General features: G+C 43.2%; 1 protein-coding gene across 2 annotated transcripts in view; it reads left to right on the plus strand.

Annotated features, from left to right (window-relative positions):
* Positions 1-13932: 13932 nt before the first annotated feature.
* LOC126470894 (protein sarah) overlaps positions 13933-15804 on the plus strand; it is a 50069-nt gene continuing 48197 nt past the window's right edge. Inside the window, exons 1-2 of one of the 2 annotated variants that reach the window (XM_050098917.1) lie at positions 13933-14168; positions 14417-14703. In XM_050098917.1, coding sequence (XP_049954874.1) covers positions 14443-14703 — 261 coding nt within the window. In that variant the 5' untranslated portion in view covers positions 13933-14168; positions 14417-14442. The remainder of the gene's footprint in view (positions 14169-14416; positions 14704-15804) is intronic. The other variant, XM_050098918.1, reaches the window with a different exon arrangement.

Consider the following 15804-nt stretch of genomic DNA (forward strand, 5'->3'; position numbering starts at 1 on the left):
GGTCCTGTACGGGCCTTTCTGGATACAGAAAATGTTCGACCGCTGCCCTGGCCAGCACATTCTCCAGATCTCTCACCAATTGAAAACGTCTGGTCAATGGTGGCCGAGCAACTGGCTCGTCACAATACGCCAGTCACTACTCTTGCTGAACTGTGGCATCGTGTTGAAGCTGCATGGGCAGATGTACCTGTACACGCCATACAGGCTCTGTTTGACTCAATACCCAGGCGTATCAAGGCCGTTATACGGCCAGAGGTGGTTGTTCTGGGTACTGATTTCTCAGGATCTATGCACCCAAATTGCGTGAGAACGTAATCACATGTCAGTTCTAGTATAATATATTTGTCCAGTGAATACCCGTTTATCATCTGCATTTCTTCTTGGTGTAGCAATTTTAATGGCCAGTAGTGTATAACCCATCATATTGCTTATATATTCCCACTCGTATCATGAATATTAAACTTTGGAATCAATACATTGCGCGTTTTCAACTTCAGTAACCACTGCAAAGTCATTACCTGGAGCCAGGCCCACATTTGCTCATTTTGATTCACACACAGTAATGTTATCTGCTGACGAATGCTAGTACACCGATGGGGCACTTGCCTGCAGTTCTGTGAGTTCCAACGTGGCAGTTGCCGCTGTATAGTATAGTTGCACAAAGGTTACTGTGGCAATACAGTATAGTTGATTGACACCAGGTTCTATAAATCTGGAAGCCCACCTGTGGGTTGCTGCTGCTGATGTTACTGTTGCTCAGGCAGTGTGGCCAAAGGTATATGGGTGTCCTCATCCAGCATTTGCACTACCACCAGTTCAGGGATGCATTGCTGTGCTAGAACAATATCACTATGAATATCAGATCCCGAATGTGGGGCCTCAGCCAACCGGATTCATAATATGATATAGGGAGGGGAGGGGATAGCTCAATTACTATTGGTCCATTGGGTTTACCGCCTTTTTTCTTTTGTATCCCGTCTGGAAGGCGGCGAGTGGGCCTGCTACTGTAAACTGAAGGGTAGGCCGAATGTAGGAAGTGAGTAGCAGCAGGAAATGTCGGTACTGCTTGTCAAATCATATGTTTACTACTGGCAAAAACAAGTTAATAAATGGTTACATAACTTTGAAATGAGGTACGAAGTGTTCCGGCCGTCTGCTCTTGAGCAAATCGAGAGAATGTGGAGCGGAGCTCGTAGAGCTGCACAGCACCGACTAGAGGGCGCTGTCGTCGGTGTATGTCATAGTGCCAACCTAATAACTTTAATACGCCGTGGCGTCGTTGCTATCGATACCACAATTTTATTGTGCTCTCTTTGGCTGAGGGTGATAGGGAGGGGTTTCCCGAAAATCTTATATTACGTGACCACTGTCAATAAACCGCAAGATTGCCTAAGGCGCGTGGGGGATTCCCCTGGGTGAATTTGATCAGTTCCCAGTGGAAGAGGGGGAGGAGGGTTATCAAGTTGGCCAAGTGTGTAACCTGACACCAGAAGTCCCTGTCAGTGGCTCTGAGATAAGAAACCGGTTACAACTGGGTCGCTGCTTGAATCGGCTTTGATAACCTACTAACACATCATTGCCTAGTGGTTCCCATAGATATCTACATCTACATCTACATTTATACTCCCCAAGCCACCCAACGGTGTGTAGCGAGGGCACTTTACGTGCCACTGTCATTACCTCCATTTCCTGTTCCAGTCGTGTATGGTTCGCGGAAAGAACGACTGCCGAAAAGCCTCCGTGCGCGCTCGAATCTCTCTAATTTTACATTCGAGATCTCCTCGGGAGGTATAAGTAGGGGGAAGCAATATATTCGATACCTCATCCAGAAACGCACCCTCTCGAAACCTGGACAGCAAGCTACACCGCGATGCAGAGCACCTCTCTTGCAGAGTCTGCCACTTGAGCCTGCTAAACATCTCCGTAACGCTATCACAATTACCAGACAACCTTGTGACGAAACGCGCAGCTCTTCTTTGGATCTTCTCTATCTCCTCCGTCAACCCGACCCGGAACGGATCCCATACTAATGAGCAATACTCAAGTATAGGTCGAACGAGTGTTTTGTAAGCCACCTTCTTTGTTGATGGACTACATTTTCTAAAGACTCTCCCAACGAATCTCAACCTGGCACCCGCCTTACCAACAATTAATTTTATATGATCATTCCACTTCAAATCGTTCCGTACGCATACTCCTATATATTTTACAGAAATAACTGCGCCTAGTGTTTGTTCCGCTATCATATAATCATACAATAAAGGTTCTTTGTTTCTATATATTCGCAATACATTACACTTGTCTATGTTAAGGGTCAGTTGCCACTCCCTGCACCAAGTGCCTGTCCGCTGCAGATCTTCCTGCATTTCGCTGCAATTTTCTAATGCTGCAACTTCTCTGTATGCTGCAGCATCATCCGCGAAAATATGCATGGAACTTCCGACACTATCTACTAGGTCTCTTATATATATTGTGAAAAGCAATGGTCCCATAACACTCCCCTGTGGCACGCCAGAGGTTACTTTACCGTCTGTTTGCTAAAACTCTTCAATCCAGCCACACAGCTGGTATGATATTCCGTAGGCTCTTACTTTGTTTATCAAGCGACAGTGCGGAACTGTATCGAACGCCTTCCGGTAGTCAAGGAAAATGGCATCTACCTGGGAGCCTGTATCTAATATTTTCAGGGTCTCATGAACAAATAAAGCGAGTTGGGTCTCACACGATCGCTATTTCCGGAATCCATGTTGATTCCTACAGAGTAGATTCTTGGTTTCCAGAAATGACATGATACGCGAGCAAGAAACATGTTCTAAAATTCTACAACAGATCGATGTCAGAGATATAGGCCTATAGTTTTGCGCATCTGCTCGACGACCCTTCTTGAAAACTGGAACTACCTGTGCTCTTTTCCAATCATTTGGAACCTTCCGTTTCTCTAGAGACTTGCGTTACACGGTTGTTAGAAGGGGGACAAGTTCTTTCTCGTACTCTGTGTAGAATCGAATTGGTATCCCGTCAGATTCAAATGGTTCAAATGGCTCTGAGCACTATGGGACTTAACATCTGTGGTCATCAGTCCCCTAGAACTTAGAACTACTTAAACCTAACTAACCTAAGGACATCACACACATCCATGCCCGAGGCAGGATTCCAACCTGCGACCGTAGCAGTCGCGCGATTCCTGACTGAGCGCCTAGAACCGCTAGACCACCGCGGCCGGCATCCCGTCAAGTCAAGTGGACTTTCCTCTGTTGAATGATTTCAGTTGCGTTTCTATTCCTTGGACACTTATGACTGGACTCATTACAGCACACACAGAAGCGTTTAAGCAATCACTATTGGTTCAAATGGCTCTGAGCAGTATGGGACTCAACTGCTGAGGTCATTAGGCCCCTAGAACTTAGAACTAGTTAAACCTAACTAACCTAAGGACATCACAAACATCCATGCCCGAGGCAGGATTCGAACCTGCGACCGTAGCGGTCTCGCGGTTCCAGACTGCAGCGCCTTTAACCGCACGGCCACTTCGGCCGGCAATCACTATTGCCGCACTCCGTATGCAAATGGAACAAGTCGCAGCCCTAGCAATTTGTACAATTATATTTCACAGTGGTTTGAAGACTATAGATCCAGATGGAAATGGAAATGATCGTATGGCATTGTTGGCTGGGATGTCGCATTCGGGGTAGTTCGGCCGCCGTATTGCAAGTCCTTTTTAGGTGACGCCACATCGGCCACTTGCGAATCAATGATGATGAATGACACACAACACAAATTCCCCTGCCGGGAATCGAACCCGGGCCCCCTGCGTGGTAGGTGGTAACGCTACCGTTACGCTGCGGAGGCGGAATATAGATGCAGATGAATAAAAACTTTACAAAAATGCGTTAAAACATGTTAGCTAAACACACCGTGCAGGTATACTGAACTTAAAATTAGGTATAGGACCGCAAAACTGGTTAGAAAAAACAGCGCTAAGAGATCTGCTAACAGTTAAAACACGGCCAGTGAAGCTACGATTTCCCTGAGAGCGTGAAATCCATGGAGAAAACACCTCTGCGGAATTCACCACGGTTAATTGTGTATAATGTCCCATTTTATTTTTTGTGCTCTCGACATTCTCCAACCGCGTTCCAAACACTTTTGCTCGAGTTCAATAGCATATATTGTTCGCTTCATAATCTCACTCACAACAAAAACACTTAAAACATTGAATCAATGGAATGAAGTACGGACAGAAAATGTGAATTTCTACCCGTTGATCTCCACACACCACTTTTGTACCAGTGGATACTGGGGATAATAATTAAGGCATTTTAACTTCTTTTCGTCAGAGATTTGGCTAAATGATGTAATATGGAATTTTATCCAGGTTCATAACATGTAAATCTGCCTAAGGAGTTGGAAGATAAGACACAATACTTAAGTACTTATTTCAAACCATTAAAAATTTATTATTCCAGAATTGTGATTATTGTTTGCACTAGACACGATGCAGCCTTTTATTCTCCAGTATTTTCGTTCTTCGAAAAAAATATTAAATCGGCGTAAGTAAAAGTGTCAGGAACAATTTACTGCAGAATAACAAAAATTTTGGCACTTTTTGTTTCGTCAAAGTGAAGTGTGATCCACCACTGTTCTGTCATTTTCACAGAATTAATGGTACGATATTCCTCATATAGAAACATTGCAGCTATAGCTAACTCCGCTATTGAGTTTTGAGCATGTTGTTTCACTGTTATGTAATTTTAGGCTACATTCTCCCATGTTTACCACTCAGAAGACTGTAGCAAAAGTTTCTATATTGTGCTAATAATTGCCCGCCGATAGGATTCGATTACATTATTTCTCATTTTATCTTTTCAGCTGGAAAACTGACAACTTACTATCTTTTTTTTTTTTTTTTTTTTTTTTTTTTTTTTTTTTTTTTTTTTTTAGTTAAGTGTTCCACCGCTCCCACCACAGAACACCAAAGTATCAAAAGTACAGTGCCCATCTTACGATACAGAAACAGAGAACAACACCAGCGCTCCAAGTGTGTTGGCAGCGTACTTCGAATACGAGAAAATATGACTCGTAAATCTGTACTTCTCATCCGAAATACGCAAGTTAGATGACATTATTTTTCATTTACTTGTAGACTACGAGGGCCACCCATAAAGTAAAAAGTGCGTGCGTCGAAACCGCAGTGTTTTTGTGAGCTTGCAAAGTAGTGTATTCGAGAAATCTCACTCAAAAAGTAAGATTCACTTCTCGTAGTTGGGACAGTCAAGTAAAATTTTGTAAATAGTGTCGTGCTCGCCATTTAACTGTAAAATAATTTATTTGCAAAACCCAGTATTGCAATTTCGACCATGTGACCATTATCAAGTGGAAATTACTGTTCCGTAGCAGACGTCAAAACCTAAGTACCATATGACTTTACATGACACAAAAGGTGCTTAGTCGCACTATGTTCCTCATTAAGACTTCTTGTGTGCAACGCACTTTTAGCCGCAGTGTAAATGAATTAGGTCCTCCGACTCTGCCATACCGTTAGTAAAACAGCTACACCATGGAGGTTTATTCTTACCTTCATGAGCTACACTGCGCGCCGCTAGATGCGCTGTCGGCTGACAGGAGAAAGGCAATATTCCAGTCGGGTTCAGTGAGCTTACCGTTGCTATCGTTACTAAACACATATGAAAGGAACACGTACAAGAGAAAGAGAGATAGAAAAACGTAGAATAATCGACATATAAAAGGTAACAAAAACGAGGAATAAATGCTCCACGCTTCGCGCGAATAAACCCAGCGCCTCTGGCGGTGAGCACGGAACTACTGACGCACGCGCGAAAATTTGACACACAAACACACACACACACACACACACACACACATGGTAGCCGGCTGCGGGTCGCTACACACTCTTTGAACTGCACTGTAATATATTTGCTTGTATTGTACTTTTTTCATGGATCCATAATAGTGGATGGAGTAAATGATTCTTTTTTTTTCTTCATATGAAACAGAGGTAGATGCGTTGTAAGTATATTGTTCGTATTCTGCCATATTTTAGTCTGCATCCGTTTTTCCTCGTTTCTCACATTTAATGGAGAACTCACTGTTAGCAGCTTTTGACAGAGTTAGTTTTCAACTTTATTCCATCTTGTCACGAAAGATTATGTATTTCTGCTTTGAACGGTGTTGCTTCTTGCAAATGAGTGTGCTTTGTAGTCTTGGTTTCTGAGTCTTTCTCCTTTGCAAACGCTAAAGATGCAACAGCAGTTACATAGATATGCTTATACGTTATTAACAGGGTCTACAAAAATACATTCTAGCGGAATTAAATGTGAAACAATCATCCTCCCATTACAATAAAAATTCAGTACGGTAGAAGTACGTTCAACTATACCCCACAATACCACGTACAAGTATGCGCTTCGATGCTGCATATTTTTGCTGCATTATAGTACATGGTGCAATAACTACGTACTATGCCACTAAGACTACAAAGCATATTTAGCTGCAAGAAGTAGCACCATTCAATCTAGGAATGCATACATCATTCCGTGACAAGATGTAAAAAGTTGAATACCAATTCTGTCAAAAGCTTCTAATATGGAGTTCTCCATTAAATGCACGAAAGTACGAAAATCGGGCGCAATATACTTACAACGGATTTAAATTGAGCAGTTCGCACACAGATTCGTAGGCAGGAACAGATGTCCCCAGAATACTACGCGACGAAACCCACTTCTGGTTTGTACAAAACAAAATTAAATATGGAGTCCTTTACCCAATATTACCAATGCGAGCAAAAATCAAGCACAATGGGAGCAAGAAATCACAATGCAATTTAAAGAGCGTAATACACACAAAAGTCATTAATCAGGAACAAAATGTTATGAAACCATTTTCTGTTTAGAACGAAACCAAAACAAATTTAGGAAGTTCATTGTTGGACGTTTTTACCTCCTATCCGATTCTGATGTGGCATTTATTTAGCGTCCAGCTCATAACATCACAGTGAAAAATACAGAAACAACACGATTAAAAAAAATCCCATATGTATAAACAGAACAATAAATAACAATTTGTATATAAGGACATCACCAATTGTAAATTTACAGTCACAGAAGAGCAATCACAAACAAACGTCCAGCTTAGATAATACGAGGGGCGTTCAGAAAGTAAGCTCCGATCGGTCGCGAAATGGAAACGACTATGAAAATCCGATAAAGCTTTGCACAGATGTGTTGGGTAGTGTCTCTAGTATAACCCCAGTTAGCATCACGTCGCTCTTCTCATTTCTGAGCTCGCAGTGAGTGCGTAAAGATGTCTAGAAAATAGTGTCTGCCGCCAAGTACGAGGGCCTGGTGAGAAACTTCGCCTGAAGCTATGCAGCTAACATTACATAACTGTCGTGCTGTTTCGTCTTCACGACAATTCTCAGCCGCATTCTGCAGGGGCAATGAAGATGCTCCTGCATCGTTTTCAAATGGAAATGTTAGATTACCCACAATACAGTCCGCAATTGTCTCCCCCTGAGTTTCATCTCTGGTCACATGAACCGCTGTCTTTGAAGACAACATTTTGACACAGACAACGAGGTGTAGGCCAGCGTGGAGAATTGGCGGAAAGCACTGGCGGCTGCCTTCTATGATGACGCTATTGAAAAGTTGGTACAACGCTGTGACAAAAGTCTAAGTCAGAACGGCGACTACGTAGAGAAGTAGCTGAAAGGTGTAGCTAATTGTTACAAGTAAAACATTTCTGATGTTCACTGTGGTTTCAATTTGGCAATCAATCGGAGCTTACTTTCTGAACAGGCCTCGTATATAGCCGATTGCCTCTTGGGTCGCCATTAGGAAATCCTGTGGGTCACCCTCATATGCCCTTAGTGGGCATTCCTACACGATGTGTTTGACCGTCTGTCTCTCAGCACCACAGTCGCAAGCGGCCGAAGAAAGTTTACCCCATCTGTGTAAGGAGTCGGCGCATCTCCCACAGTTGGTTCTGATGCGATTAAGAATTGACCAAACTTTGCGAGGGCAATCAAATCCTTTTGGTTTACTAAAGATGCATGACATACTGTGGCAGTTTACTGCTGTTCTGCTCTCCCATTCCTCTTTCCATCGGTCATTTATTTTAAAGTTTGGTGCAGCGCCTGTGCGGTCATTAGTGGAGGATGCCTGGACCGGAGTCGGTTTCCTTGGATGTCGTGAGTATCTTCATGGATTTGTAATTGAGGGTTGGTCATGATTTTTTGAAATTCTCTAACCAGAGCGTGTTCTCGGCGCAAGTCAGGAGGGTCTATATTTCTGAGAATGGGCAGCCACACTGTAAGAGTTGACCTGATTGTGCCTGATATAATACTCATTGTTGCATTTAGTTGGCTATCTACCATGTCATTTGTCTGCTGTGACAGTTCTAGTGTCAGTCAAAGGAAGTCTATAGCTAGTAGAGCATAAAAACACAGATCATAGATTACTAGTTGGACGCGACTTTAACCTATCGAGTATAGACTGGGATGTCTCTGGATTCATTGGAGTGGTTGCAGACAGACAGTCGTGTTAAGCAGCTTTGAACACGTGTTCCAAACTGTCTTGAGCAGCTAGTTCGGCAGTCTACATGCAATGGATATATCTTTAACCTTGTAGCTACAAATAGCCCGGACCATATCGACAACGACATTATAGAAACGGTGATTAGAGATCATGATGTCATTATAGCAACTATGGCTACGAAAGTTAATAAATCATTTGAGAAGGCTTGGAGAGTGTTTCTGCTAGAAAGAATAGATAAGCAGTTGTTAGCGTCTCACTTAGATAATGAATGGACATCACTTAGTTCTAGTAAGATGGACATAGAGGAATTATGGGCAAAGTTTAAGCAGACTGTAAATCGTGGTCTCGAGAATTATCTGCCTAGTAAGTGGATTAAGGACGGAAAAGACCCAACATGGTTTAATAACGAGATTCGGAAAATGCTGAGTCTATCGCAGAATCTGTTGCACTCTCGGTTCAAAAGAGAACGGGTAAATAACGACAAGTAAAGGTTGGTAGAGATCCGTACTTCTGTCAAAAGATCTCTGCGCCAAGCGTACAACTACTACCACCGTCAAACGTTAACAAAAGATCTGGGAAAGAACCCGAGGAATTCCTGGTCCTATGTAAAACTGGCAAAATAGGTCCAAGTCTTCCATCCAGTCACTTACTGACCAGTCTGATGTGGCAAAAACGGAAGCCGAAGTTTTAAGTTCCACGTTTAAGAAATCCTTCACGAAGGAGAATCGCACAGACATGCCGTCGTTTGACCATCGAACAGACCCCCGTATCGACGGCATAGTAATAAGCGTCCGTGGCACAGAGAAACAACGGAAAACAAATCTGTTGAAGACAAATACGTCACCAAGTCCGGATGAAACCGAGCGAGGTGGCGCAGTGGTTAGCACACTGGACTTGCATTCGGCAGGACGAAGGTTCAAACGCGAGTCTGGTCATCCAGATTTAGATTTCCCGTGATTTTCCTAAATTAATCCAGGCAAATGTCGGGATGGTTTCTTTGAAAAGATCGCTTTCCTTCTCCATCCTTGAAACTATCCGAACTTCTGCTCTGTCTCTAATGACCTCGATGTCAACGGGACGCTAAACCCAGTCTTCCTTCCTTCTTCAGGTCCGGACAGAATCTCAGTTCCGTTTTTCAACGAATACTCTACAGCATGGGCTCCTTAGCTAGCTTGCATTTATAGTGAATCTCTCTCCCAGTGCGAAGTCCCAAGCGAGTAGAAAAAAGCACAAGAGACTTTTGTATATATGAAGGGCAAAGGAACAGACCCGCAAAATCACAGTCCAATATACCTAACATCGGTTTGTTGCAGAATCCTTGAAAATATTCTCAGTCGGAATATAGCAAATTTTCTTGAGACCGAAAAGCTTATGCCCACGATTCAGCATGGTTTTAGAAGGCATCGCTCGTGTGAAAATCACCTGGCCCTTTTCTCACACGATATACTGCGAAGTATGGGGGGAGAGCAACAGGCAGATTTCATATTTCTAGATTTCCAGAAAGCGTTTGACACGGTACCCCACTGTAGGTTGTTAAAGAAGGTACGACCATATAGAATAGGTTCACAGATATGTGAGTGGCTCGAAGACGTCTTCAGTAAATGGAACCCAGCGTGTTGTTTTCAACAGCGAATGTTCATCAGAGACAAGGGTATCGTCAGGAGTACCCCACGGAAATGTGATAGGACCCTGCTATTCTTTGTACAGGGTGTTACAAAAAGGTACTGCCAAACTTTCAGGAAACACTCCTCACACACAAAGAAAGAAAATATGTTATGTGGACATGTGTCCGGAAACGCTTACTTTCCATGTTACAGCTCATCTTATTACTTCTCTTCAAATCACCTTAATCATGGAATGGAAACACATAGCAACAGAACGTACCAGCGTGACTTCAAACACTTTGTTACAGGAAATGTTCAAAATGTCCTCCGTTAGCGAGGATACGTGCATCCACCCTCCGTCGCATGGAATCCCTGATGCGCTGATGCAGCCCTGGAGAATGGCGTATTGTATCACAGCCGTCCACAATACGAGCACGAAGAGTCTCTACGTTTGGTACCTGGGTTGCGTAGACAAGAGCTTTCAAATGCCCCCTTAAATGAAAGTCAAGAGGGTTGAGCTCAGGAGAGCGTGGAGGCCATGGAATTGGTCCGCCTCTACCAATCCATCGGTCACCGAATCTATTGTTGAGAACCGTACGAACACTTCGACTGAAATGTGCAGGACTCCATCGTGCATGAACCACATGTTGTCTCGTACTTGTAAAGGCACATGTTCTAGCAGCACAGGTAGAGTATCCCGTATGAAATCACGATAACGTGCTCCATTGAGCGTAGGTGGAAGATCATGGGGCCCAATTAAGACATCACCAACAATGCCTGCCCAAACGTTCACAGAAAATCTGTGTTGATGACGTGATTGCACAATTGCGTGCGGGTTCTCGTCAGCCCACACATATGATTGTGAAAATTTACAATTTGATCACGTTGGAATGAAGCCTCATCCGTAAAGAGAACATTTGCACTGAAATGACGATTGACGCATTGTTGGATGAACCATTCGCAGAAGTGTACCCGTGGAGGCCAATCAGCTGCTGATAGTGCCTGCACACGCTGTACATGGTACGGAAACAACTGGTTCTCCCGTAGCACTCTCCATACAGTGACGTGGTCAACGTTGCCTTGTACAGCAGCAACTTCTCTGACGCTGACATTAGGGTTATCGTCAACTGCACGAAGAATTGCCTCGTCCATTTCGGGTGTCCTCGTCGTTCTAGGTCTTCCCCAGTCGCGAGTCATAGGCTGGAATGTTCCGTGCTCCCTAAGACGCCGATCAATTGCTTCGAACGTCTTCCTGTCGGGACACCTTCGTTCTGGAAATCTGTCTCGATACAAACGTACCGCGCCACGGCTATTGCCCCGTGCTAATCCATACATCAAATGGACATCTGCCAACTCCGAATTTGTAAACATTGCACTGAATGCAAAACCACGTTCGTGATGAACACTAACCTGTTGCTGCTACGTACTGATGTGCTTGACGCTAGTTCTGTAGAGCAATGAGTCGCATGTCAACACAAGCACCGAAGTCAACATTACCTTCCTTCAATTGGGCCAACTGGCGGTGAATCGAGGAAGTACAGTACATATTGACGAAACTAAAATGAGGTCTAACAGGGAAATTAAGCGTTTCCGGACACATGTCCACATAACATATTTTCTTTACTTATGTGTCCGCCCCAGTAGCTGAGTGGTCAGCGTGACGGATTGCCGTCCTCTGGGCCCGGGTTCGATTCCCGGCTGGGTCGGAGATTTTCTCCGCTCAGGGACAGGGTGTTGTGTTGTGTTCATCATCATTTCATCCCCATCCGGCGTGCAGGTCGCCCAATGTGGCGCCGAATGTAATAAGACCTGCGATATGGCGGCCGGACCTGCCCCGCGAGGGGCCTCCCGGCCAATGACGCCAAACGCTCATTTCCATTTACTTATGTGTGAGGAATGTTTCCTGAAAGTTTGGCCGTACCTTTTTGTAACACCCTGTATACATAAATGATGTGGCGGACAGGGTGGGCAGCAATCTGCGATTGTTTGCTGATGATGCTGTGGTGTACGGTAAGGCGTCGAAGTTGAGTGACTGTAGGAGAATACAAGATGACTTAGATAAAATTTCTAGTTGGTGTAATGAATGGCAGCTAGCTCTAAATGTAGAAAAATGTGAGTTATTGCTGATGAGTAGGAAAAACAAACCCGTAATGTTCGGATGCAGCATTAGTGTTGTCCCGCTTGACATAGTCACATTAAAATATCTGGGCGTAACGTTGCAAAACGATACGGTATGGAAAGAGCATGTGAGGATTGTGGTAGGGAAGGCGAATGGTCGACTTCGGATTATTGGTAAAATTCTGGGAAAGCGTCGTTCATCTGTAAGTGAGACCGCATATAGGACGCTAGTGCGACCTATTCTTGAGTACTGCTCGAGTGTTTGGCATCTGTGCCAAGTCGAATTAAAGGAAGACATCGAAGCAATTCCGAGGTGGGCTGCTAGATTCGTGACCGGTAGATTCGAACAACACTCAAGTATTACGGGGATGCTTGGGGAACTAAAATGGAAATCTGTGGAGGGAAGGCGACATTCTTTTCGAGGAACACTACTGAGAAAATGTAGAGAACCAGCATCTAAAGCTGACCTCAGAACGATTCTACTGCCTCCAATATACAGGGTGATTCAAAAAGAATACCACAACTTTAGGAATTTAAAACTCTGCAACGACAAAAGGCAGAGCTAAGCACTATCTGTCGGCGAATTAAGGGAGCTATAAAGTTTCATTTAGTTGTACATTTGTTCGCCATTTCAGCCAATAAAGTTTGTGGTCCCTTTTTCTTCGAAGGTGCTACTGTAACTGGACTACAGTATCTGGAGATGTTAGAGAATTGGCTGTTCCCTCAGCTCGAACAAGAAGCACAACAATTCATATTTCAGCAGGATGGAGCGCCACCACATTGGCACTTATCTGTCCGTAACTACCTGAATGTCAACTACCCGAGGCGATGGATCGGCCGCCAGGCAGCCCGTGACAGAGCACTTCATCACTGGCCTCCAAGAAGCCCTGATCTTACCCCCTGCGATTTTTTCTTATGAGGGTATGTTACAGATATGGTGTTTCGGCCACCTCTCCCAGCCACCATTGATGATTTGAAACGAGAAATAACAGCAGCTATCCAAACTGTTACGCCTGATATGCTACAGAGAGTGTGGAACGAGTTGGAGTATCGGGTTGATATTGCTCGTGTGTCTGGAGGGGGCCATATTGAACATCTCTGAACTTGTTTTTGAGTGAAAAAAAACCTTTTTAAATACTCTTTGTAATGATGTATAACAGAAGGTTATATTATGTTTCTTTCATTAAATACACATTTTTAAAGTTGTGGTATTCTTCTTGAATCACCCTGTACATAGCGCGTAAGGAGGACGAAGATAAGATACAAGAAATTAAGGCTCATACGAAGGTATATAGACAGTCGTTTTTCCCTCGTTCTGTTTGCAAGTGGAACAGGGAAAGAAATGGCTAGTAGTGGTACGGGGTACTCTTCCCCACGAGCAGTACGGCGGATTGCGGAGTATCGATGTAGATGTAGTCTGTAAAACATCCAATAAGAAACAGAGATGATAGATTTGATTAACTTGCAGGGCTCCCAGTAGCTTGGCAGCGCACTAAGAGAGTGTTACCGGAACTCTCGTTGCTACAACGGTTCGGGTAGCTGGAAACTGCTTCGTCACAGCAGAAAGTCTATTCGAACTGCGCGCCACTGAGTAGTTCCAGCAGCACCGCCCACGGCGCTGAGCTACAGCTCGGTGTCACACATGCTTGGGCCAACTGCTGTGCTGCCTGACAGTCTTGCAGTTGGAGGTGTGCCGTGTGCACCATAGTTGCGGCAGCGCGAAGTTACTCTGCGTTGTATCATTGAACAGTTCGTATAATTTAAAGGCCCAAGTGTTGAAATGTAGGTGCTGCGAGTTGCGAAATCCTTCATGATGCGTCATGTATCGTGCAGTTTGAGAATTACGGCCTGACTTCGGGTAAATCAGCGTTTCGTTAGTTTACACAGCAGCGACGTGAGTATAAATGGAATGACGGCTTCTGATTACAGCTGAAACACAAGTTGTTGCCATGCTTAGAACTCAGGGTTTTTATGCAGGTCATAGTTGTTACTCGATGAACAATTAAGACAGCTGTCTAAACTCGACGGTACTGATTTGTAAACATAAGTGGCGTATACGTTAGCAAAATTTCGTACATGGTTTACTAGCAGTTAGTATATTCGAAATATTTACTGTAGATAATCTGTTTCATTCTGTTACAGTTGCATCTGTACTCAAGAACTCTGAAATGGAAGAGCAAGAAGGTCGTATGGCTGTTGATTCAGATGAGCCTATGTCCAATGACGAAAACAACATTATTATAAACGAAGTGGATGGACTTCCGAACGTCCACCCAAACTACACGGAATTAGAGTTGAACTGCGACATGAGACATCAAAATCCAGATGGTGAGCGGTCGTTGGAGGACCTCATTCACGACGAAGATCTGCCAACCTCCTTGATTGTCACTAATTTGGAGAGCTCACTCTTCAAAAACGACGAGAGAAAAGTATAAATAAAAATATCTGTTAAGTTGTTTTTGTTATGTTGTCTATTTTGTTCGTGCATGTCAACAGGAGGAATATTTTAAAACTGTATTCAGTGAATGCGTGTATTATGTGTAGTGTGTTTATGTAAAGTCCTGAAGTTACATTGTTTTTATTATGTTGTTAAGATACATGTTGACTCCTGGTATTCCAAAACACATTGAGCATGTATTAAACAGTAGCTGGTAATGTACAGTATTATTTTGCTTGTGCACCCACCAGTTTTGTTTTTCCTGACAAAATTCCTGAATGTACTCCACTATTGTGTGCCTGCCCATAAATTTGATATAATATTTATTCAGTAGAATCCTGGTGGCGTTGACTTTGGAGCCTGTGTTTTGATTTTATGCAACTTGATCAAAATCTCTTAAAATGCTTATTAGTCTACGCCCTTGGTGCATAATTGTAAGGGTGATGGAATATATTTACTGTTATTCCTTTAGTTCTGGAAGGTATTGTTAAAGTATCCTTTGCTTTTAAATATAGAGCACTGCACCTGGTAATGCTGTTGTATTTTCTGCAGCTGTTACTGATTGTGTTCATGATTTTTACTTTGAGAGTTTGTGTTGTAAGTGGCAAGTTTATCATTCAGTTGTTTAAAGTTAATGAAATGCTATATTGTTCAGCTCTAATTGCAACCACAATGCTGATCTTTTATATGTATGTAAATGAAACTGACTTACAGAATAACATTAGTTACTACTTTGTCAGATCATTTAGGTTTTTTTCCTTTTTCATAGGCTGTAGAGCTTAATTTTATGTTGAATTCTCCCCCTTTTTTTTTCTTTTTACATCAACCAGACAGTTAAAAGAAACAGTTGCCAGCAGTCATGCTGCATGTAACAGTAAAATAGCATTATTTTCTAGAGTGCCCGATGTAGGTATAATAAGAAATATTTATTGTGACAACAAAGTAGTTTGCTATAAATAAACTTGCAAAAACTACCCAATGTTCACAACTTTGATTTGAAATACACGAAAATTGCTCTTATCATAATAGTGTATGGCCTGCTGTGATCTTGCCAAACATTTACTCTTGGTTTTGTTATATGACCTATTGATTA

The sequence above is a fragment of the Schistocerca serialis genome, chromosome 3 (assembly GCF_023864345.2).
Source record: "Schistocerca serialis cubense isolate TAMUIC-IGC-003099 chromosome 3, iqSchSeri2.2, whole genome shotgun sequence".
Classification (NCBI taxonomy): domain Eukaryota; kingdom Metazoa; phylum Arthropoda; class Insecta; order Orthoptera; family Acrididae; genus Schistocerca; species Schistocerca serialis.